Here is a 27,171-nt window from a genome sequence, read left to right as displayed (position 1 = left end):
GCAGAAGGCAGTTTGGTCCTTCTTCACGCAACTTGAGGTCTAAGGTGGGAAAGTAAATTTCCGCGTTTTGATCGGATAAAACTACACATGTATCGCTTTACAGTTGTCAATTTAATGACCTAGCATAGACGATCTGCCTACCTTCGTGTCATTGCTGACTCCTTTCTCGACTTCTTCGTCTACTCTTTATTTTTTCTCTTGACATCGCAGGATGGCGGGCTTGAAATCGATGAAGTCGAAACTTCCTCGTAGCTGGGGGTGGGTTGTGACTGGCGCTGCGTTTGTCATGCATTTCTTTGTCTTTGGAATCATGTATTGCTTCAGCATTACTTTCGTTACTCTCCAAGAAGAATTTTCTACCAGTTCAACAGCTACCTGTGAGTATAAGGGTTTTCCTGAGCATTTTATAACACTCTGCATTTCATATTTTTGTAAAACTGATAATACTTTTAAACATGCTTGGATGTTTGTGTAAACTCACAAACTCCAGATAGTAAATCGGTCGAAAGTAAGCTCAATGCTCTTTTGTCCATTGACACAACTCCTTTTGTTTAGAGCAAATGACCACACACCCATCACCTGTTTGCACAGATTGATGTGGTAGCCTTATCCCTGCATTGTGGTTACTGTTCCTCCTAAAAGGCGATAACGAGGTATCGTTTATCCTCCATTCAACCTCCTTCCCAGATAATAGCTCCATGACTTCAGGTGCAAATAAACTTTCATTTTTGTTATGCTCCACCCTTCCTTTTCGATTAGTCGATACATTGTTTAACTCCTCACCCTAATGGTGCAAAGCTAAGAGTTGTACCCCCAAAATAATTAAGAAAGGACTTCTCTTCTCCGTCTCTTGACGAGAGGACATCGTGTGCTTGGTCTCCCTCGCCATCCCTTTTTAGGGGCTACCATATGGCCTTTGTTGGGGAGTACCGGATATTATAACAGCCGTCTTATAACAAGCTATATTTTGTACAACTGTATATATATATATTTTATATCTTCGTCTTTGATCAATGTTCATCTTTGGAATAAAGCTACTGATGAACTGTATCATTGTGTGACAGAGTATTGATTTGTCTCATCATATCTTGTAACACTGAACAATAACCCCGCTACCACACTTCATCTATATAATATTTTGAGTGTTACATTTGGTGGCAGCGGTTAAACTGGAAGCCATCTTTGACCGCTTCGGATATATCGATCTGCGACTGTTTATCATCTTCTGGAATTAAACTTATACTTGGAGCTTCGATTCATTATATTTCTGTCTTGCTGTGGTTCTCCAGTAACTGTGTTGCTTCGTGATTGGAGGTATATTGCTCCTGCTGTTTGCTTTTGTTGCTGATTTGAACGCTTTGCTGTTTTTACTATTAGTTTTACCATTGGCATTAACTATAAGTCTTCTTTCATTGGGGTGAGACTTCTTGGAGACGCGTTCTACGGGTGTATCATCTCCTCGCTCTATACCAACATATTCTTTAATTCTTCTCATCTTGAGCCGTTAGCCTCCTCTACCATTCAACCCCCGGATTCCATCACCACTCAAGTGCTGGACTGAACGCCCTTACAATCTTCGTTGACTCTCCATCATCGTTTTCATCATTGTTTTCCTCATTATCATCGCCGTCGTCAACAATTTCAACTTCGCTGTCGTCTTCTTTGCATGCCTCTGGCCTCAACAATTCTGTCATCGATGTCATCATTGCCATCATCGTCGTCATCATCACTATTGTTTTCGTCATCATCGTCATCGTAATTCCATCAGAGCTTACCAATCCGATTGCATTCTTCATCGCCGGGTTGCTGCAGTTTCGGAGCGCTAAGTTTAAACCTCCTTTATTCTTCACATTTTAGGCTTTACTTTCCCCTTGTTCTTGCTATCTGCCGGACTGAACTTTAATTCCCGTTATAGAAGCCACCTCAAAGTCTTCATGGTTATACTGGCCGATTAATATTTGCAATATACAAAACAAATGGACTGGAGCTCATTCATAGTATCTATACTAAATATGTATTTATTTTCCACACTTTTTTAGGCCATCACCCTTGTATTTTGAATGCATTTATTCATTTTCCTCCTTAAATATATTTTCTTTGTCGGTTTTTGATAATTCTTTCTTAGATATCTATGTTGGGCGCATATTCATTTTGTTTGATGTTCTTTAATATTCTACCTTCAATTTAGAGTTGGTTTGTTATGAATGGATCGGAAGTTAAAATTTGATTTTGATTATTACCCTTCATCTTTTCCCTCTGTCCCACATGTCCGCATATATTTCATTGATAAAAACCAAGCTCCTGTCCCAGCTTCATTAGACCCGTCCTCCCCATGCTCCCTTATTAGCACTGGTCTTTTAGATGCATTACCATGTCTCGAAGATTTGGAGGAAGGTGAGCCCTCGTACTACCCATGTCCCCCTTGTCGCTCCAATCCTCAGCCTACTTACGCAGAATGGACTGTAACTACCCCCCTTAGTTTAGGCTTGAACCTGGATTATATATCCTGTACATTACATGCTGTAGATGATCTTAAGCCCAACATCATCATAGGCGCAGATTTTATTTCTCGATTGGAAGATGAGTATGATGTTGTCACAGATAACATTTCCCAATGCCTTTTCATTGACTCTGTTAGGATTCCCTTTTTGTCCCGCGCTGAAGTAGATCGTTATGATCCTATTGAGGACATACCAACTTTCTATTTCAGAGATTGCGGACCCCCGGTTTCCAGAACTAGCCCCAGTACACCAACCGTTTCACCCTATCCTTCATTTATGTCTGCTTCATATCCATATGATGTGTATCATGAAGCTTATTATGGCCATCGCAATGTCTCTTGCCCTCAGAATATTGAACCCACCTCCCCCCTCATTATCATCCCCTGCTCCTCTTTCTCCATCTCACCTTCTCTCTGACTCTCCTCCTCCCGCTCCTGTGTCGACTCGATCCGAATGTTATCCTTCTTACCCCGTCCCGTCTCCTTCTTGTGTGGAGTCTCCCCCTGATCCATCTCCAACCCCTGAAGACACCTCATTCTTGTACCGTTCTGATACTGACTCCTCTCAAACATCCCTTCTCTCTCAACCCCCTGATCCATGTCATTTCGATGAGGTCCTCCCTAACACTCAGTGTGCACCCATTACACCCCCTCCATCTGCACTTTCACCTCTTTCTCCTCAACCTCCACCTCCTCCCCTGCCTCCACCTCTTCCACCACCCGATCCTGGTATTCGATCTTCACCTTTGGCTCCATCTCAGACTGAACTTGACCAAGGCTTGTGTCAAGACCTTGATCCGGTTACTGTCTCTCCCAAGATTAATTGTCCATCCAATCTACCCATACAATCATTGGATAAATTTGTTAGGAACACCTTGACTAATCTCCATGAATCTAAATCCCTACATGGTACTCCCAGCTCCTTGCCACGAGCAAGTTCTATCTTTCATGCTCTTTGTTATCTCGCTTCTGTCAATTCCCCTGACCTACTCCCCTCCTCTGCTCTCCACCATGGGTTTCCTCCCGTCATACTCCCCCATGGTCCTGGCCCCCCTCTTATCCCATGTTGTTGATTGCAAAATGATTGGTACTTCTGGATAATGGAAATGAATTGATTTGGACCACGAATTATTCTGCACGATTTATTTTTCCTAGTTAGTTTAGTTTTATGTTGCATTTACGTGTACCCCTGTATTACCTATTTTTGAAAACAAATTCGTTTAAATCTATGCAGTTTTAACAACATTAGAGCGATGATTATGGTCATGGTAATTTGGATGACTGGCCACCATCTTAATGCCTTGATAATTATTCTTTTATTTCATAATTCACAGCAAGATTTCATCACGTTTTGCTGTTCAATTTGTTGTTTCGTCATACTGTCTTAAACTGCGAATTATATTCTTCCATTTCATATGGTATATATTCAATGAAATCAATCTTCCTGAATTTTCATTTGTTTTGGTGAAATGCCACTAGGTCCCTCCTGATCAATGCAAATTTCACTCTGTTCACAAACCTTGTGTATGACCTGTATTTGGATTATAGGATACTACATTATAAATTTGGGCACATTTTCTTTTCAATCATACAATGATACAATCCTCGAATTTCACAGACATTTTCGTAACTAGTGCAGCTTCATTTTCATATTAAAGTTGATGTTTGGTTATTTCATTGTATTATAGATTTGTGTTCCTGTTCAGTAATGATTATTTAGTTATATCGATTAAGTGATGCATTTGCCTGTTTTATTTACCCTTATAATTACTTATACTATCATAAATATCGTTATCACATAAGCATATGATTTAGTTTTGTGTGTTTATCGTTTCATACTGTTAATGTAGCATACCACGATTCACATTCAGATTTCGAACATAGCTCACACAATTTATTGTGTATTTACATGGTTTCCGAATACTGGATTCATTTGGTATATTTGCACAGAACAATGATGATACCTCTTTCATGTTCATGGCTGATCACATTTCATGCCATCATCAATTTCACCGAGAATGTACATAATGTAAATATGTTTTGTGTCTTCTGATTTTTTTTTTAGGTTAGCATTTATGCCATTAGCTATTTTCTGTAAGTTGTCAGTTTATTTTTTTCATTGTTTACATGTAGGTTTATGGATAGATATTCGTTGATATACAATATACTTTCATTGCATTTCTTTATTTCACATTACATGATATCTGATCATTGTTATTTCTAACATGCACAGTCAATTTGCAGTTCAATCCACATTGGGTTGTATTTTTTTAGACCACTCATAAGTAGTTTCTGCCTGATAAATGAAATTCTGTACAGTCAAAATATAGTTTTGGTTGATAATGATAGATTCTTGGTATTTATTTTTTTATCCCACTTTCCAAAATATACTGCACTAAATGCTTTGAATTCCAGTGCTTAACCACTGTCAAGCCAAGGACTCGTTTAGTGAGAATTCCCTGGTCAGACCTACCAACATAAGTGTTATGATGACATATGTGTTGCTAAATTGCAAACCATGGTCAATTTTTTTAAAGATGCATTTCCCTATTCACTAGTGCACAGACAATGATACAAGATTTTGTTTCTCTTTCATCATATCAAAACTATACATTGACTTTAATTATATTCCTGTTTATGTTTAAATGATTGCACTTATTATGCTGAAGTGGTGTATTCCTTTTGACATTTTGATAGTATACCAGCCCCCATTTTTGTCCCTTTTGTATTTTCCGTCATATTCATTTTGATCCTACCTATAATACTGTCCTCCATATATAATTATCAATTTGTTTAGAAACGAGGACGTTTCTTTTAGAAAGATGGGTCGAATATAACACTCTGCATTTCATATTTTTGTAAAACTGATAATACTTTTAAACATGCTTGGATGTTTGTGTAAACTCACAAACTCCAGATAGTAAATCGGTCGAAAGTAAGCTCAATGCTCTTTTGTCCATTGACACAACTCCTTGACCACACACCCATCACCTGTTTGCACAGATTGATGTGGTAGCCTTATCCCTGCATTGTGGTTACTGTTCCTCCTAAAAGGCGATAACGAGGTATCGTTTATCCTCCATCCAACCTCCTTCCCAGATAATAGCTCCATGACTTCAGGTGCAAATAAACTTTCATTTTTGTTATGCTCCACCCTTCCTTTTCGATTAGTCGATACATTGTTTAACTCCTCCCCCTAATGGTGCAAAGCTAAGAGTTGTACCCCCAAAATAATTAAGAAAGGACTTCTCTTCTCCGTCTCTTGACGAGAGGACATCGTGTGCTTGGTCTCCCTCGCCATCCCTTTTTAGGGGCTACCATATGGCCTTTGTTGGGGAGTACCGGATATTATAACAGCCGTCTTATAACAAGCTATATTTTGTACAACTGTATATATATATATTTTATATCTTCGTCTTTGATCAATGTTCATCTTTGGAATAAAGCTACTGATGAACTGTATCATTGTGTGACAGAGTATTGATTTGTCTCATCATATCTTGTAACACTGAACAATAACCCCGCTACCACACTTCATCTATATAATATTTCGAGTGTTACAATTTCATAAAATTTATGACTTAAAGGTATTGTTTAACTTTGTGAGCAGCCGATTTAAAAAATTCTCAAACCAAGATGAAACATGTGTACAAGTGCATGTATTAGAACTAATAAACCCTGAAAACGACCATTATTGAGAATGAAAAGCTAAAACTACAAGGCAAACCCCGATTTTGTAAATAGGTGTCTTATAGACGCCTAAATAGTACACATAAGTGTATGGGATGAAATTAAGATGGTGTTTTCGGTCACTTTATATTTCAATTTTTGAAGCACTAAATAATTATTTTCGAACGCAATTTTTCCTGGGCTTCATTTTTGTAACAAATCGCAGACACCGTGACAAGTGTGACCTAGCTCAGATTTTGTTGAAGTCAAACCAATGTTAACCAATCACTTTAACAGAATTGATGACTACATTATTATTATTAAATAGCTATTTTTGAATAGCATATATTTGCATACTTATACTTAGACGGTGCGTTTATAGAAGCCTACTGTTATGATCGTTTTGTTATTACTATCAAAACTACCCCCCTCTAACAAATCACTTTGCTCATTTTTTTTATCTCAAAGTTCTATTTATCATAAGCAAGGGACAGACAAACATTATGTTTCACTTCATTTATTTATTTTTAGAACTTTATGCTACCGACATGTTTACGGTTACATAGCTCTAATTGAGCTGCGTTGTGCAAAGTTAGAACCTACATTTCGCTCTTTCCATTTAATTTGACCAGTAGCAGATTTCATTTTATTCAAGCAACAAGGACTATAAGTTCTATATACCATGTATACGGACTTTAAACCAAGTCTACCAAGCTAATTATGGTATAACGTAATTTAACGTAAAGTTGGCAATTAATCAGTTCTAAGCCATTTAACCATGGCATTAATCGTCATTACAGGTCTAGATTTGAGAAAGAGTTAATGCATTAGCTTAGGCTAGCCCTAACATAGCCTAGCATTTTGTCTTGTCATAAATGGCATTTAGACATAGGCTAAGCCTTAGGCTGAAAATTCTAACCTATGTTAGGGTACCGGTAATTCTTAGGGTGCTGATTCATCCGTGGCAACGTAAACGGTAAGTTGAAAAACGACCACAATTAAATGTGTACATATTGGGGCCGGTACTGCGGTTCGAGAAATAATTTCGCGACCGTGGGGTGTACCACCAAGAAAATAAAATAAAAAAGGGGGAACGATTTCGAAAAATAGAATCTACCCCATACACCATGTGTTGTCTCCCACACATACTTTTTATTGCATATATAGGGGGAGGTGCACGTACCATTTTGCTTGTTATTTCTCAATCCACATTAACCTTTGCAATCCTTTTATGTTTTTATTTTACCTAGCTCAGAGATCAAATTCTGTGAGTTATTCAATCTTCTTTCAATTATTTAGAAATGATCCTGTGAATATTTTGTTTTATTCAACACTAATATGAGGTCTGCCAAGACTAACCGTGACCACGATCCATCTTCTCAATGCCTTATGGTAGCTATTCTGCACCAACTGCGGTGGTAGATCTAGGGGGAAATGTTGACTTGAATGAACGATGAATAGAGAAAAACCCGACAAGCATAACGCTGAAAATTTCATCAAAATCAGATGTAAAATAGGAAAGTTATGATAATTTGAAATTTCGCTTATTTTTCACAAAATAGTTATATGCACCACTCAGTGACATGCAAATCAGATAGTCGATGATGTCCGTCACTCACTATTTTTTTTTTCGTTTGAATTATACAATATTTCTATTTTTACAAATTTTGACAATGAGGACCAACTTGACTGAGCCACAAGTAAAACAATGGTAATTCCACATATCAAGGGAGGAATAAAACTCTTTTCACATTACAGTGAGGAGAAAATTAGAATATTTCACATTTCATCTAATAAAATAAAAAAGAAATAGTGAGTGGATGATGTCATCAGCCACCTCATATGCATACCGACAAGGATGTGCATATAACTGGGTTTCTTTCCATTAAGCGAAATTTCAAAATGTCATAACTTTCTTATTTTAGATCCGATTTTGATGAAATTTTTCGTGTTATGCTTGTTGGAATTTTCTCTTTTTATTCAAATCAACTTTTTGTTTGGGTGGACTTGTCCTTTAAAGTATTTCTCAAGTGTTTTTACGAATGAACGGGCGGGTGGTAGATGCTCCTACTACGTCTGACCGTGTGGTCACTTCGATGCTTGATACCATGGAGATTAATGAGGATATGGTTCTATAAAATTTGCTTCGGTTAGATATTTCGAAGTCTCCGTACCCAGATGATTTCTATGGCTAATTGTGCTCTTAAATCTGTAGCTTCTTCATTAGCTAAGCATTTGAGCATTATTTATAACACATCAATTAGAACGGGTGTTCTTCTCCCAGTATGGAAGAATGCCCATATTTCAGCTGTCTTTAAAGGAAAAGTCTACCCAAACAAAAAGTTGATTTGAATCAAAAGAGAAAAACCCAGCAAGTACAACACTGAAAATTTCATCAAAATCGGATGTAAAATAAGAAAGTTATGACATTTCAAAATTTCGCAAAATATTTATACGCACTTGCTGGTCGGTATGCAAATGAGGAGACTGATGACGTCATCCACTCACTATTTCTTTTGTATTTCCTTACATGAAATATGAAATATTCTAATTTTCTTCTCATTAATTATCAAGTGAAACGACGATTAATTCCTCCCTGAACATGTGGAATTGGCATTGTTGAATACTACATGGTTCAGTCAAGTTGGTCCTTAATGTCAAATCTGTAAAAAATGAAATATTGTATAATTCAAACAATAAAAAACAAAAAAGTGAGTGACATCGTAGACTGTCTCAATTGCACGTCAATGAATTGTGCATATCACTGTTTTGAACTGAACAAAACTTTTAAATGTCATAATTATCTTATTTTACATACAATTTTTATGAAATTTTCAGCATTCTGCTAGTTTGATTTTTTCTCTATTTATTCAAATCAACATTTTTCTTGTGTGAACTTGACGAGGTGACAAAACTTTGCCTAATAACTACCGGCATATTAATCTAACTTGTATTCTTTGTAAAGTACTTGAGTGTTTACTCCAAGATGAAATTATTGACCACTTGAAGTGCAATGATTTGTTTAGTCCTAAACAATATGGCTTCATTCCTGGGAGGTCCACTTCTCTTTACTATGTTGGACACGATCATTACTGAGGTGTCTGACTCAAATTGTCAGGTAGATGTAATTTATATGGACTTTATGAAAGCTTTTGACCAGGTTCCGCACATGCGGTTGATAAACAAGGTTAAAGCTAAATGATAGTAGTTGCATGCAGTAAAACACTAATTTCGTGAGAAAGTCTGTAAAACCAAGGTTAAGTAAGACTATATCATCGTGGATCTAGATCTGGTACAGTTACATAAACTGAACTTTGTGAAATCATAAAATCTAAGCTGAAATACGATCACACTGAAAATCGCCAACACAGATAGGCACACGTGGGACAGTGTATATATTGCTGGAATAAAGAGATCGACGGAAGTGACCGAATCCGCGCTTATTTTGCTTATTTCTCAGCAATTACACAATTTCTTCCAGAATCCTTTGGCACATATTTTTTATTTATACAAACAGACACTTGGGTGGTCATTATATTAGATTCTGTAAAAAGTCATTTTGAGATCGTTACCAGAACTGGAATTTATCTTTAAGAGTCATGGCATCGGTGATTGTGCCCTTAGCTGGGTCCAAAGTTTTTTGGCAGGACGTTCACAGCAGGTATGGTTGTGCTTCATCCTGGGCATCAGTAACCAGTGGGATCCCTCAAGGGAGTTTTTTGGGTCCCATTCTCTTTGTCATGTATGTGAACGATTTACCTGACTGTGTTACGAGTGATGTGTACTTTTTTGCAGATGACTCTAAGATTCTTAGTGAGATTACTTGTGATCGTGATTCTTCTCAGTTACAAGACAATCTTCATGTAATACAGTGTTGGTCTGATAAGTGGCATTTGAACTTACATCCTGAGAAGGGTAAAGTTTTGACTTTTGGTCCTGTTAACAAGGTGTCAAATTGCCCTCCCAGGTCATATCATTTAAAGAAGGGGATGTTATATATAATCTAGATCATATTAATACGAGGAAGGACCTGGGCATAGATCTAGATGGAGGACTTTCTTTTGATACCCACATACAAAATATTGAGTCAATAGCAAAAAGGGTAGCAAAAAGCAAAAAGGGTAGCAAGGGTAGCAAATTTGTGTTTTTGGATGAAGATATGTTTAAGAGACTTTTTAAGGCTTTCCTTCGGCCTCATCTAGAGTATGGGCATGCTGGGTGGAATCCATACAAGGTAAAGCATATTGATGCATTTGAGAATGTGCAGAGACGAACTACTTGCTATATTCCATCTTTGAAAGGGCTCTCATATCCTGAGACTGAAGAAGCTTAATTTGCCTATAGGAGTGACATGATAGAGACCTTTCGCAAATATGTCCCTGATGTTATCCCATGTTTGCAACTTAATTCTCTCGCCAGTACAAGAGGTCATGCACACAAGCTTTTTAAGATCAGAGCTTATAAGAATACACGTACGAACTTTTTTACATTGAGAATCTGCAACTAATGGAAGAGTCTTCCTAAGCTTGTATAGGGTCTGAGGATGTAATTACAATTTAAAAAAGAGCTAGGATTGATTTTTGGTGGCGTAATGCAGAATTTAAATTTGTCTATAAGGTTCCTCCCCCGGACCGCGTCGATTCTTTAGACGTCACTGTTAATCACCAGGAGCTAGACATAATCGGATCAGAAGATCCTGCGTCCAGAACTGAATCTTTTGTAACCTTATGAATCTAATAAATTTTGTTTTATTTATCTATTATTAATCTGTCCAGAATGAATTTTCGAAAATCATCTCGAATCCGGCGGAATCCGGCGGAATAAGCTCGAATACGGTTTATCTGAACACCATAACAGTAACGTATCATAAATAGATATTTGTCCTCCCTCAATCGAAATCTTTCGACGAATTCTTCCACAGCATGGGCAGGCTCTATTCCGATCGGCTTGGGTACCAGTGCAGGGGTGATCGTCACTCCACTCATCAAGCGATTCGAGAATCGACCGGTGGCTATTGTGGGGGTCCTTCTAACTTGTACATCCAGTTTCGTTACGTCATTCATCACGGACTTCAGGCTCATTTACTTCACATACAGCGCAGTCTTCGGCTTGGGTGCTGGATTTTGTTCTCTGTCTTCGATGGACCTCTTGCTTCAATATTTCCCAAGGAAGCACTGTTCACGGGCTACTCTTATCTCATTGGTTGGGTCAAGTACAGGTAAGATTATTGTGCACTTGACAATCTCTTATATTCGTATCCAGAAGCAATATACCCTATACTTACCGAAACGAATTCAAGATTTGTAATTGATTTTGCTAAATATAAACTAAAACTACTAGAAAAAAAAGCATTCAGGCAGAGACATATATCATTGACACAATTATTTTATTGATTGAAGTGTGCTCGTTATATTATGTACAGGCCAACGTAACATGTATAAGTATACTTTTTATTGTCCATAAATGGAAATTCGTCTTGTTAACATGCCGTGCAAAAATATAATAAAGACAACAAATTAAAAACGTTTCAATGAGTTCCTGCCACATATGGTTTAGATTATGATTAAATTTGATTTGCAAATTCGTTGACTAATTTCTCCTATTTCAACAAGGTTATCAAACTTGTTTATGTTGGTTTTTTTTTACATTTCAGGTGAGTACTTCTTATGGATGGTTAATGCATTCATATATACTTTCTTACATGGATCATAATCAAATAGGAAAGAGGGTAAGAGAGGGAGAGATAGATTAAAAATGGAAAGGAAGAGAGAGAAGAAAGAAAGAAAGAGGTAGAGACTGAAAAAAATCTACTCAAGCCATTGAGTACAAGGGACGGACAGAAGTGAGCAAAAACGAATTAAGATATCGGGTGGTATTTGCCTTAACAGACCGCTATTGTTTTCCACTTCTTAACATAGCATAATGAATATTTAGAGGATGTAATTTATATTTAGATATTTCAATTCCCTTATTTAGTGTTATTTCTTCACAGATCAGGTCCAGGTCAAATTCTAACTTCAGGATTTTATCTGCTTGTTTCACTATTCTTGTTAGCTTCCTCTTATCTTGGAGTCTAGTACTTTTATACCACACAGAGCACCCCCAAAATCATCACGCTTTCAATTACTGATTTATAGAACATATTCATGATCTTTCTATCAACTTTTTTTCTTTTTTGAATCTTTATTGCTTCAATAAAACAAAATATATGTACAATATTCATCGTGTACAACAAGATACATCAAGATACATCAATATTCATCGTAATGAAGATAAAGTGTAAAATACATAACAAATACAAGCAAGTCTCAACTTGGTTCAAAATTAGTAAAAGGTCTCCATTTTTTATAATGTAGCATCTCCTTGCCCTTTTTGAAAGCAATAAACTTTTCAACATTTTCAACAAATTTCAACTCATTTATGAATATAGCTAACGAAAGTTGTCCTTCTTGACATTTTGTTCTGAAAATGAAGTATTTTGCAAATAAAATTATTGTGTTTGAGAGATGTTGAAACTTACTTGGAACACCAAAACATATGTCAATATTTGAAAATTTGTGATAACTTATATTGTGGAAATTCAACCAAGTATTTACCTCCGTCCAAAACTTAGAAACAATAGGGCATAAACAGAATAAGTGTATCAACGTTTGTGGTTCAGTTTTACAAAAATTACACAATGGTGAATTCTTCACACCTATCTTAAATAAATACTCATTAGTTGATATACGACGGTGAATAAACTTATACTGGAACATTCTGATTTTTGAATCCAAAGTAACCCAGTTAGTAGTCAAAAATCTATTTTGCCATTGGATCAGAAGACTTAGATCTACATTTAAATCATTCGACCATTTTTCACACTGGTTGGTATCTGATATATCTAAACAATGTTTTTTTATAAGCGTTAAATAGCAGGATTTAGTTACCTTCTTATAACTTATAAATCTCTTTAAACTATTTACATCGTCGGATTCATCATTTGTAACACTTGATCTTAAAGTATTTTTCCATTCTTTTCTAAAACAAGAAATCAATGAAAAATATTCCAAATAACATCTTTTAGGCATATTGAGGTCGTCTTGAAGTTCATGAAAAGTTTTAAATAGTCCATTGTTCTTTATAATATCTTTTACATATAAAATACCTGCTTCAAACCATTGTTCAAAAAATATAGTTTTACCGTCTATTTTAATATAAGAATTATTCCACAATGATTGATTAAAAATATCTTTATATTTAACCGGGTTGAAGTATCTGTAATGAGACCATGAAGTTAAAACATCTTTCCAAAAATTATTCAAGCGTTTATCCAAATCTTTACCTGTAAAGTTACATTGTAAAATATAATCACCGCCTATCTTATTCATATTTATATAAAATAACATCTTCCAGTTACCTTCGTTTTCTTTGTCTAAAATTCTTTTGACCCAAGCTATTTTCAGTGCCTGACAAAAAGTTTCTGTATGAATCATTTTCAAACCACCATCACCTATATCGTTATACAATATTTTTCTTTTTATACGATCTTTCTTATTACTCCAAATAAATCGAAAAAGTTTACTTTGGAGAGAATCAAAAAAATGTTTTGGTGGATTTCGAATAATGCTAAATAAATATACAAATTTTGGAATTATTAGAGATTTGATGACAGTTATCTTCCCAGCTAATGATAACGTTCTCATATTCCATACTTTCAGTAGATTGTCAGCCTGTTGTATTTTATCATCAAAATTTAAATGGTATATGTCCAATTCATCAGAAACAGGTATTTTTATTCCTAAGTAAGAGAATGCGTCTTTTACCCATTTAACTTTACTTTCTTTGAAATTATTATTTTTAGCACTATCTAGCCGTATTACGTTACTCTTTTCTATGTTTATGTTTAAACCTGATATATTTCCAAAATGAGTTAGGATAGAACAACAATTTTCAAGATTCTTCTCCGTAGCTGATAAGTATATGATTGTATCATCTGCGTATTGGCTTCATCGTATTTCTTTATGTCCAACCTGAATCCCTTGTATCTCTTTAGATTGTCTTATCAATGCCCCTAAAATTTCGGCCCCTATTAGAAAAAGATATGGGGAGAGTGGGCACCCCTGCCTTACCCCTCTCTCGATATAAAAAACCGGGGAAGAATATCCATTATTAAGAACACAGCTTTCAATATTATTATATAAGGTTCGAATCCATCTTACACAGTCTTGTTTAAACCCAAATTTTTCGAGGCATTTAAATAAAAAGTTCCATTCGATGGAGTCAAAGGCTTTTTCAAAATCAATTGAAAAAGCTAATCCAGGTCGTTTATTTTCCTTACAATATTCCAACATATCTAATAATAAACGAATATTTTCTCCTATATATCTCCCTTTCATAAATCCTGTTTGGTCTGCTGAAATTATCGAGGGTAATACTTTTTTTAGTCTGTTTGCTATTATTTTTGCTAAAATTTTGTAGTCAGTATTTAAAAGAGAAAGGGGTCGCCAATTTTTTAATTGTGTTGTGTCCTTCCCAGACTTAGGGATCAAAGTTATAATGCCTCGTCTCATAGAAGAGCAAAGTTCACCATCGCTATAGCATTTGTTAAACAGTTTACATAAAATACCCTTAAGCTCATTCCAATAGCATTTGTAAAAGTTAGCAGAAAGTCCATCTGACCCAGGGGTCTTATCGTTTGGCGTTGACATCAGAGCTTCAAAGCATTCAATTTCTGTAATAGCGCCTTCACAAACCATAGCTAAGTCTTCTTCTAAAATAGGCAAGTTCAGTTCTTTGTCCCAAAATTCATTGTTACTTAAAGCAGTGTCATTTGACTTGTATAAATTTTCATAGAATGTTTTTTCTTCCTCAAGGATATCTTTTTGCTCCGTTATCAGGTTTCCATCAACAAAAAGTTTTGTTATAAGTTTTTTGTTAAAGTTTCTTTTTTCTAAGTTAAAAAAATATTTAGTATTCTTTTCACCTTCCGCAACCCATAATGCTCTGGTGCGGACCATTACTCCTTTAATGTAACTTTCATGAAGATTTATCAAATCAGCTTCCTCACATTTCATACGTTCTTTTAGTTCTTCATTATTTGGATCTTGCTGTAATAATCGTCTAAAAAAATCAATGTTTTTTGTCTTTTTTTCTATTTTCTGTTTTCTTTCATTTTTGTCATATTTGGAAATTGTGATTACTTTTTGTTTAATATGATATTTAAAAAATTCCCATGTTTTTGTAACATCAGATATGTCATTTTCCTCTAAAAATGTTGTTATTGTTGTTCTTATGTCGTCTTTTATACTTTCATTCATAAGCAGTGAGTTATTTAATTTCCAAAATCCAGGCCCTCTCCTTGGAACCAATCTATTTATTTTGATACTGATTGCCGAATGATCGCTCCGATAACCATATTTCATATCACATTCATCAATAAAGTCTCTCAATGAGCTGGATATTAGAAAAAAATCTATTCTGCTTTGAGAAAAATTAGACTGCCATGTGTACTGAATCTTACACGGATTCATGTCTCGCCATATATCAATTAGATCGTAATCACGTTTTAAAGTTTCGATGCAATCAAATGATTTAGGGTGATATTGTTTTGAGGTTGGATTTCTATCTAAATGTGGGTTTTGAACTAGATTCCAATCACCTCCAATAATCAAAGGTTCAAATGCATAATCTCTTACCATTTCATGTAAAGTAATAAAAATATTGTTATTATCATTATTTGGACCGTATATATTCACAACTGAAAAAGTAGTTTTACCATATGTAATATTCAAAAGAAGGATCCGTCCTGCGTCATCTTTTTGTATTGAACAAACTTTAAAATCAGCATTTGGTTTAAATAGAGCACAGACACCTGCACTGGACGATTTTCCATGTGAAAAATAACATTTGGATCCCCACTCACTTGACCAATATCTTTCAACTTCGGCGGTACTATGAGTTTCTTGTAAAATAAAGATATCATATTGTGTATTTCTTAACCAATCAAACATACATCTTCTTTTTACTTTGTCTCTGAGACCTCTAACATTCAAAGAATATAGCTTTATATCAAGACTTGTCTCTTCCATCATCATAATATATAAGTCTCATTGTATCTTCAATTGTACACATTGTATATTTTAGAACTTGATGAAGCAGTATATTAAGCATGTATAGGTATAAAAAGAAATAAAAGCTAAAATAAGATATTAACATATGTACATTACTCAAAAATATTAAGAAAAAAATTTTGAAAAGAGGATTCGTCAAATCCTTCCTGATTGATCTGTCCATCATCAAAACGGAGTGTAAAAGGAGCATTCTTTGTAACGCATAGTATAGGCCTAATATTACCACGCTTACCATGAGAATGTAAACAGTGAAAAAAGAGGATTCACTTTTTGCATTATTATTTTTGTTTAACTTCAAATAAAGATTATTTGTAAACAAAAAGAAAAAAATTAGTTTACGTCCGCCGGATCATATCATTTTTGCTTAAAATTTATAATAACATTTATGAAGTAAACTTAATGCTGTCAGATTTGTCTCCAAGGTCTCAATATTTTGTTAATTTAGCCAGTTAGAATACTTCATCATCTTTGGCGTTCTTGAGATCTGAGAGTCGGATTGTTTTGAGTGGTCCGGGTGCATCTTTAGGTCCTTCTTTGTATTTTATTACTCTCGGGACCGAGTTGGGGATGAACGCGAACTTATTTCCATTCCGTAGTTCTTTGACCTTTGCCATCAGTCGTTGGTGATCCTTCCTCGTGTCTGGATGAACATCGTCGCTTATTCCGATTCTTGCGCCATGAATACGAACATCTTTAAGCGCTGGGCTCTTCTTCAAGATTGCCTCGCGATCAGTGAAGCGTAGTAGTTTAACATGAATGGGCCTTGGTCGAGGATTGCGCTGGTCGCTTGACTGAGGACGGGATATGCGTGGTGTACGGTGGGCGCGTTCTACTTCGACATTTTCCATATGCAAATGAGATGCAAAAAAATGACGGGCGTATTTTGCACAGTCCTGTGACGTGGAATTCTCCTCACCCTCTGGTATGCCATGAAGGATTACATTGTTTTGTTTACTTCTATTCACCAAATCAACAACGCTTTTTCTCATCTCATTTACATAGCCGTAATCTGCTTTAATTGTGTTGATTCTATCAATTTCTATCTTAATTTCTTCAACTTCCGACTCTAGAAATCCGGTACCGTTCTCTAAATCAGAAACCCTTCAATATTAGTGATTTTGTCATTTATCATATCGACTTTCTTGCTCACATTTTCAAGCACAGAGACTTTGTTTAGAATATCATGTAGCATCGATTCAATGTTATCTGAACGTACCTCTGAACGAGTCTCAGCTTTTCCTTGTATGTTGGGAGGGGCTTCGTCGAGAGATATGTCTATTTCAGTGTTATCCTCCGAATTAGCCGATCTCAGCCGCTTAAATCCAAACATGGTGTAATCCAACAGTGGTAGTAGAATTCAAAGTCCAAAAATGGTAATTTAGACCAATTTAAAACAATATTTATTGCAGCTCCTTACACTATACGTCCTACGCTTCCATTTATCAGGGCGCCCTCATCTTTCTATCAACTGTAAAGCTTTAATAGTAGCTTCTGGTGAAAATACATTCTTTCGTTTCCTCTCTTAGATACATCATTGATTTGATTCACCCAAGCTAATTTGTTGTCAATTAGAATAGTGATATCCACAAGGGTGTGTATATCACTTAACTGAAATGTTTTGTCAATTATCTTTACTCACATTTTTTTTACTCGGCTGATTATGTCGCCATGATTTCAGCAGCTGACAAGAGCTGTTAGAGAGAATTTCTTATTAATCGCTTCATGCTTCCACGATTCTTGATAGAATCAAAGGAAGATGGTGTTGGGAAAACGAAAAAAAAAGAGAAAACAAAAATGTCTAAAATCTTATCATTCACCACAGAATGGTCTCCGTTTGACAATCAGAGTCATATCAATCTCATCACTAATTTATTCTCACCTAAATTATTAGCATATTTAAGTGCCGATAACTCCCTGATCATTCAATCAAGAAATGATTTTCTCTCTGTGTCTGTTTTAATACTATACAGGTATGCTTGCTCTCGGCCCTCTGACATACACGTTGATCGAGAACTGGGGTTGGCGGAACATGTTCCGTTTCCTTGGAGCTTTGATGCTACTCATTGCACTTCCAGCTACGATGACGTTTTCACGTCCCAAACCACATAAAAATAAATGCACAGCAGACAAACGGGATGTTAATCAAGATAAAAAGATCTTAGAATGTGGAACCGAGGAGAAGGGAATAACCTTTGACAAGTCCAACAACTTAAGTCCGGGCATGGTCACTGGGAACCCAGGAGATGTTCAGGAACAGTTGAACAACAAGGAAAGAATTCTTGAGCAAGGTAGATCTATCGCATGTGTGACAGCCTATGACAATGTAGGGTTTTCCATGGAAGAGATAAATGGGCGTGGACAAATCAGTGGCAATGGACATCAGTCAGATATCCAGAACAACATGGAGAAAGACTCAGCTGATGTGGTTCTGGCGGAAGAACTGATGGACAATAAGGATAAGGGTCAAGTGTTAAGAAAAGAGCAAGGACTTCGTACTGACCTTTCAGAAGATGACAAAGTTGGTCTGAAACAACTGGGACCACTTTCCCCAGTCGCTCCTGATTTAGTGACGAACATAGAGAGAGGACAACCTAATCAACAATTAACACCACAAGTAAAAGATCTTAAGAATGTAACAGTCGTCCAACCGGTAGTGTTGTCAATTGATACTATAGCCGAAGATGATGTCACGTCATTTACAACCATCAGCATTTCAACGAACATTCAGCGTCACACCATTTCTGTCTCTGACATCCAGTGTGTCAAACAAGGAAAAGAATACGCACCTTCGCGTGTGGTGCAGCCGAAGAATTTGGAAGTGGAAAAAGAACAAGGGTTTTTCCAAAGATACAGAGCACTATTCTATCCTGATCTCTGGCTCATCTGCATCTGCATCACAGGTCTTCCAATGATGAACACATTCTATTATATCAATATGGTGAGAAATATTCTACATTTTCACGATTGTATTCACGGGTTACATGACGGATTATTCTTAGGGGATATGGTTCAATATGCCACCTAACCAGGAAACGGGAATTTGCTGGCTGATTTGACTTTTTATTTGATTTTTGTCTCGCCTGCGTAGCGGAGCGAGACATAGGTATCACTATTTCCGGTGTCGGCGTCGTCGTCGTCGTCGTCAACAATTGTGTTGTACACCCAATAACTTTCTATAGCTTCGAGGTGGGATCACCAAAGTCATACCAGAGGTCCATCTCCTGAAGGCACAGGTCAAGTTCGAATATGAGTCGAATTTGAATAAGGTCAAAGGTCAATGAACTTTCCATGACTGGCAATGTGCTGTGTTGTACACATAATCACTTTCTATATCTTCGAGGTGGGATCACCAAATTCATACCAGAGGTCCATCTCCTGAAGGCACAGGTCAAGTTTGAATATGAGTCGAATTTGAATAAGGTCAAAGGTCAAAGGTCAATGAACTTTCCATGACTGGCACTGTGTTGTGCTGTACACACAATAACTTTCTATATCTTCGAGTTAGGATTGCCAAATTCATACAAGAGGTCCATCTTTTGAAGGTGCAGGTCAAGTTCAAATGTGAGTTGAATTTGATTAAGGTCAAAGGTCAATGAACTTTCCTTGACTGGCACTGTGCTGTGTTGTACACACAATAACTTTTTATATCTTCGAGGTAGGATTGCCAAATTCAAACAAGAGGTCCATCTCCTGAAGGTGCAGGTCAAGTTCGAATGTGAGTTGAATTTGATTAAGGTCAAAGGTCAATGAACTTTCCATGACTGGCACTGCTGTGTTGTACACACAATAACTTTCTATAGCATCGAGGTTGGATCGCCAAACTCGTAACAGAGGTCCATCTAAGTCATATAGCATACATGTAGTTTTGACATGCAGTCTCTTCGTGACTGCAATATGCAGGCGAGACAACGCTTGGCGTTTGCCTTGTTTTCTTCAAAGTTTGATAGGAAATTGATTTTTCCCCGCTATATATTACCGCACAAGCAGCAAACTTCGCCTAAAATACATAGCCCGAAATTCTTTGAACATTCACCTAGTTAAGTCGTCGTTCACCCACGACACACAACATTTTCATGAGGGGAGGGGGTAGGAGGGAACAAATTAGAGTTGTTTTTATACGCCCGTCCTAGGACGGGACGTATTATGGTATCACGCTCGGTGTCTGTTCGTCTGACCGTCCGTTAACTTTCCCTTGTAAACGCGATAACTTCAGTTTGACTTAACCTAGGCTCATATAATTTGATGTGTAGGATACTAGCATAAATCCCAAGAAGCCTAATGATTTTGAGGTCAAAAGGTCAAAGGTCAAGGCCACAGTGACATATTTTAATTTTACCCTTCTGCAGTCCTTGTAAACGCGATAACTTCGGTTTAACTTAATCTGGCTCATATACTTTGGTGGGTATGATACTATAGCATAGATCCTAGCATTTCTGTTGACTTTGAGGCCATAAGGTCAAAGGTGAAGTCGCCACCTTCCACTTTTCTTGCTCGACCAATAACTCTATTTTCCGCGTTACAGACGGGCGTATTTTGTGCTCGCCTTAGCGACACTCTTGTTTTAATTTGCTCGTGTTTGCAACGTATTCATCTTTCATGCAACCATCCATGTGCCCCCTGTAAACTGCATCATAGTATACTGATGATCGAATCATTTTGCAATGGTATATGAAAATGTTTTGGATGCATTATTCATTTGAGCAGAAATATCGAAATTGATTGTGCCCCAAAATGCTGGCTTGGATAGGTATTTTGTGGTGTATTCGGCAACGGCCTTGATGCCATCAATAGAGACGGCGTACTTGGCCATTTCACCAGGGAGGAGCTAGGAGACGGATATAGTGGTCAAGACCTCATGGCTGCCGATGGTGGACTTTTTGTTCTGGGCAAGATGTTCGTTCAGCATCACCGGCAATACGCTCAAAGACATCATTGACGAAGGTGTTCATGATGGACATGGCACGGTTAGAGATACCCCCGGAGATACCAGTGTTGTGGTGAACCTGCATCAAACGGCCGATTGAATTGTAGTTCATTAATTACTAAATTCCAATTACAAATTTAGTTCAACGTATGTATATATATATATAATTCTCATTTCCTTTTTTTTCTTTCAAGGGAGATTTCCTTATATCGAGAGGTTTCGAACGTAACGTGGTCCCATGGGTGGTCACAACGTTTGGGATCTCCGAATTGGCTGGTAAAATTGTGTTGGCTGTTGTAGCTGATCGTCTGCCCTTCCCCAAGATCTTCATCTATAACTTCGCCTGTGCGGTCGGCATGGTTGTCATGGGCTGTCTGCTGGTAGTCAGATCAGTCGCCTTGTTAATCTGCCTCGCAGTTGGTAGGTTGAATATTATTATCGAATATAATTTCGGCTTTATTCTTAATTTGCGCTCTAGTCAACATAAGGGGATATTTTGTGGCAAGAAATGATCGTGCCACGGTACGTGGTCATGATGATCAGTGATGATGAAGATTACGGTGAATAACAATAACATCCATACCAATTAAAACTCTCTATTTTTGGGGTCCTTATTATCATTATTGCCCAGGGGCGTGGAACATAAAAAAGTTTAGCTAGGCCTGTGTTTGCGTGGGGGATAGGCTGAACATACAAATGTTACAGTTAAAAGGTCATTCTTTAACGTTTTTTGTCCACACAGCAAAAACTGTGGTGTTAACCGGTGAATTTAAAGCTCTTCACTGAAACCATATCTTTATACTTAAAAAATAATTTTAGAATACAAATAAAAATACCTAATATAATAATCACATAATAAACATACATTTAATCACTAAAAACTAATCCCCATCTCCTTTGTTATCCTCATCCATCCTTCATCCCTTGCACCCCACACTTGATCATTCCTTTTGTTATCAAATTTCTTTATCTCTTGGTCCTCTCAGCTATGTTAATGACTCCCCTCCTCTCTCTTGGTTGACTGAATCATGAATATCTATGTTGTAAGACTCCTTATGTGTGATTGGTTCTTATTCATGATGATGCGTCACTTCTGTTATTGTCATCCTCCAAGTTAATTTGAATATGTATTGAAATCTAGTACCTTGTGCAAAGAAAGCCTAGAGAGGAAATGAAGAATAAATTTTGCCCTGCCAAGCAAACCAGCAACAACTACCTCTTCATCTGTTCTTGTTCTGTGTTGGAAGAACCCGCGTATACTTAGAGCTAATAAAATATAGAATACAGCTCCTATACAACACCAACATCCTTTTTGAATAGCTTAAATCTAGGGTTTACTTGTTTAATATCTTCTTTAGATTTCGATAGAGGAAAAATGGGCTTTAATAGAACATAGAGGACCACACCAGTTATTTCACACCGGTGTTACCAGTGGCGTACAGTGGGTTCCGGCATTGGGGGGGGGGGGCACCAGCAAGATTTTTGAGTGATAATTTTTGAGCGCGCTTTGCGCGCTCAATTCCAAATATACTGACCTCATAGAGACATTCTAAGGACTGTGGCATTAAGCAGATATGTATTAAGGGGAAATTGCATTAAGCGGAATTGAAATAACTTGAGCGCGAAGCGCGAGCTGAAAATTTTTGATATTCAGATCTAAAAAAAAGGGGCATTATAAACAAAATTTTGTAATCATAATACGTAGGAGCCTACCTATCTCACTAAACAAACAATGTGAGCACGAGCTGAAATTTTTGTATGTATTGACCTTAAACAAAAACATTTTAAAGACAGTTTTTTTAGGAATTCATGAAGAGCATACATATCTCACAATGGTCATCTAATGTGAGCGCCAAGCACTTGCTGATTTTTTTTAGAATTACACCTTACACATGAAGCACTTTTTGCATTCATTGTAATCATGAACATAATCCGTAGGCTATCTCACTAATCAAATATTATGAGCGCGAAGTGCGAGCTGAAAATTGTTGAATTTCAGACCAGAATAGGGGCATTCTAAGGCTTGTTTTGTAGGAATTCATAAAGACCATATGTATATCACTACACAAATAATGCGAGCGCGAAGCGCGAGCTGAAAACTTGATATTCAGACAAAAAATGGCATTATAAAGACTGTTTTTAGAGTTCATAAAGAGCAAATTTATATCACCAATCCACTAATGCGAACGTAAGTACGGACTGGAAATGTTTTATATTCAGACCTTAAAAGGGGCAATCACTTTAAGTAGGCCTACTCGTGAAAAAAAGCATATTTCACTACATAGAATAATAAAAACTCGAATTGCGAGGAAATATAATGTGTATATTGTGATATAATATATCATAGTAAATATACAATAATTTATTCTTCTCCCACTGCGTTTTTCTTTCTCTCTCTTTTCTCCTTTCCCCTCGTTTTTTTGCCAGCCGATGGGGGGGGGGGGCACGTGCCCCCCGTAGTTACGCCACTTGGTGTTACATTGACACTCTTTGGTGTTATATTCAATCTCTAGGGTGTATAATTTTAACACCTTACTCAGGGTGTGTTCCTCTATTAGCACCAACTGGTGTCAGTTTTAACACCACAGTTTTTACAGTGCACCGTTTACTTGCACAAGTCTGGAGGTGGGCTTGAATCCTCAGAATCCCGTTTTTTAGGCCCATCTTGCATTTCAATTACCATTGAACAAAGATATGATAGTGATATAATTACTAGACTCTAATCTTAATTTAATAGAAAAATAAAAATCAGCTGACTTTATGTAAACCCCTCAAAAAAAGTTTTGAAATCTGAGTTTGGCCATAAATTTCTCCGTAGTCCCAATTTTACACAACGCATATTTAATATCATTCATAAGATCATTTAATTCTCTTTAAAAGATACCATGCTTTTTATGATCATGCCATCACGAAAAGAGCAGGATTCAAAAGTGTTGGATGAGGTCTAAGTTGAAAATAATAATAATAATAATATACAGTTCTTGTATAGCGCATATCACATTATGAATAATGTCTCTATGCGCTTCCAAAGGACTTGGATATTATTGGAGAAAAGCTTCAAAACGAGCAGAAATGGTCATGAAGGGTCAATAAAGAACATGATTATTTTGTCTGTGTCAATAAAGATGAAACTCCATTCAAATCAAGCTCCTGTTTCATTTTTGATGTTTTGTTTTGGTTTATGCAGTGATGGTTTTAACATGGTTTGACTCGTGTTTTGAAATACCCATGCATGTTTGTTTGTTTGTTTGTTTATGTGTTTGCTTGTGCAGAGGTGTGTTTGATTCCATGTTAATGTTGATGTTAAGGTGCATGTGAAAACAAAAGAAACCGCTGATCACTCATTACCACGGAAAAAAAACAGTGACTTTCAATAGTGTCATTGTGCAACTTTTGAATTTTGACCTTGCCCCACATTTCAAGGCACTGTACCTCCATGTGAACCATAATCATATCATATAGTGTATCATTTTAAAGAGAATTAAATGATCTATTCATTGGTATCAATCAACATTAATATTCACTAAAACCGATGAGGGATAACAGATCAAAGTCAGATTTACAAACTTTTTTTGAGGAGTTTAGTTTTTGCCAGATAATACAAATAGCATTAATAATCTGGCTTTATATAGACCGAGCTGCCATTTTGAACAACAGCCGCGCGTTAGGCGCATTAAATAGAAATTGATATAACGCTCATTGAGATATTTCTTTAAGATTTAGATATTTTAGCCCCAATCATTCTGTATGACAAAATATAAAATAAAATGTAGGCCTATCTATGAAATTAACTGAATATTTATTTTGAAACTCTTTTAGCGATCGGAATGGTAGTGATGATGGTGGCCGATGCGCTAGCTTACTCAATCTGTAACCAGATTTTCAAACCAGAAGATTTGGTTCAAACATGGACTGTTGTCATGGTTACACAAGGATTTGGATACATGCTGGGTTCCTTGTTTGGTATGTAATCGGATTGGTTTGTGAGATTAGGTGGAGAATAAGAAAATGAAAGAAAAAAATGAACGAAAGAAAGCAAAACCGAGAACATAAATTACAAGAATCTCGGAGGAGCAAGCCATATAAGATTCAAGATTTAAGACTCTTATTCCATTTTCATACCAACATTTTGAAAATACTAGACAGTTTCACGTAACACGATTAAACTTACCTGCCGGAGACCCGTCCCAGTTCAAAATAACCTGGCGTTCCCTATTCTTGAAGAATGAATAGAGGCGATTTAATCCGACGGTTAATAAAACATAATAATTTAAAACTTTCTGGAATTGCATCATCTTTACTTTTCAGTTTTCATCCTGATTTAATAATTCATTCACTCATTTCAATCCATATATTTATTACCTATTTTTTTCCTCTAGGTCAGAGCATAGACCGTACTGGTTCATACAACTCTGCCATCTTTTCCAGTATCGGGATATACGCCCTCTGCGCTTTGGTGTGTACAGCGGTTCCACTTTATCAGAGGTTTTTCGCGCCAGAAAGATATGTGATGTTTGAAAACCAAGATGCATGTCGAAGAAAACGGACAATAAAGAAACGGTACAAACCAGATGACATGGTCAAAGTACCTAAATAGTTTGCACGTGTTTTTCAAGCGAGAAAACTCTTATGGTATGTATGGTGCGGAGGTTGGACTAAGCATAAACAAATCTATAGACCTGTTATTATATAAAATCATAGCTATATTCGTTCATGTTCTTTTATGATGGCCAGTAATAAAAAAAAACGTTCAAAAGAAAGTTATTCCTGTTGTTTTTGTTTCAAAATCTTGGCATCTTTATCACTACACTCTTAAAACAAAATCAGTCGAATTGAATAGACCAGTAGTCAGCTGGATGCAACAGAAATGGCAATCACTGATAGTCACAATTCTGACATATATTCTAGTCAGAAATAACTCTGTTCTAGTAAAATACGACTAGAAAATAGTCAAATATGATAAGAATAAAAGTGGCATTCAGCTAACCATATTAACTAGTAATTTTGAATGATTTGTTTTTAGAGTGTGGGAAAGTATTATAATATTATTGACAATATCGTGAAAAGAAAATATATTTTGAAAATGTGTGCTAGAAGAACAACTTTAAAAACTACATGTACATTGACTCTTTTGATGTGTAATCTAAAATAGGATGTCACCATACATTAGGAAAAACAAACTTCAAGTCTAAAAAAAGTGTTTGTATGAATATATTTAAGACCTCTCAATGAAATAGAAGAATTGTCATTATACCGAGTGAGTACAAAAATAACAACTTGACACCTCACAAATCCCCAATTTAAAAAAAACACCACGAACACATAATTATAGGAGTATCTTCTCCCAAATAATTTGAAACCATATTTATGTGGTATGTCTTCACACTTGGATAATCAGGAGATTTTTTTCTTTACTGTGATGTAAAGTTCCATTTGCGCCAAAGTAAGGCATGGCTGCAACGAATGAATCCAGATGCCAATGATCCTACATAAGTTTGTAATCATTTTTCCAAATCGTGTTTGTTAAACAATTCTAATGTCAATCCTATCTAATGTTAATTATTGAAAAGGTATTTTGTATTGGATTTTAATGCAATCCTTGTGGGAATATGACACAATTGACATCTGGATTCATTGGTTACAGTCATGTCTGACTTAGGCGCAAATCAAATTTTACATCACTGCAAAAATACCTACTGATTATCTAAGCGTGGAGACATACCACATGAATATGGTATCATGACATATGACATAGATTTGTGAGGTGTCATTTTTTTTTTACCAACACCATGAACACGGTAGAACATAAGAAGTAATGCCTGGATATATCCAAGGAGATAAGTGATATCTCCTTGATATATCAGAACAATATACAACACAGATGCAATTGGCGCTTAAGAGTGATGCTAGATCATGGAATTATTCGTTTTATCTTTATTGGGGTAAATTGTAGGTGATCCATTCGC

The 27,171-nt window shown here is 36.3% G+C and overlaps 1 protein-coding gene across 1 annotated transcript; it reads left to right on the top strand.

The window, feature by feature from the left end:
* On the top strand, positions 1 to 25,957 carry LOC129282183 (uncharacterized). The gene is made up of 6 exons (XM_054918108.2): positions 1 to 377; positions 11,091 to 11,387; positions 18,252 to 19,219; positions 21,400 to 21,625; positions 25,025 to 25,168; positions 25,585 to 25,957. Exons 1-6 carry the CDS (start codon positions 212 to 214, stop codon positions 25,800 to 25,802), a joined length of 2,019 nt encoding a protein of 672 aa, XP_054774083.2. The 5' UTR covers positions 1 to 211; the 3' UTR covers positions 25,803 to 25,957.
* The last annotated feature ends 1,214 nt before the right edge of the window (positions 25,958 to 27,171 follow it).

Source organism: Lytechinus pictus, chromosome 18 (genome assembly GCF_037042905.1).
Source record: "Lytechinus pictus isolate F3 Inbred chromosome 18, Lp3.0, whole genome shotgun sequence".
NCBI classification, from domain to species: Eukaryota; Metazoa; Echinodermata; class Echinoidea; order Temnopleuroida; family Toxopneustidae; genus Lytechinus; species Lytechinus pictus.
The sequence above is the reverse complement of the archived record's forward strand: the minus strand, read 5'-3'. Positions and strand labels throughout refer to the sequence as shown.

Excerpts from the sequence above, each read along its gene's own strand:
- LOC129282183 (XM_054918108.2), top strand. The coding sequence starts at position 212 with ATGGCGGGCTTGAAATCGATGAAGTCGAAACTTCCTCGTAGCTGGGGG. Across the intron at positions 378-11,090 it reads TACCAGTTCAACAGCTACCT|CATGGGCAGGCTCTATTCCG; the intron begins GTGAGTATAAGG and ends ATTCTTCCACAG. Across the intron at positions 21,626-25,024 it reads GTTAATCTGCCTCGCAGTTG|CGATCGGAATGGTAGTGATG; the intron begins GTAGGTTGAATA and ends AAACTCTTTTAG.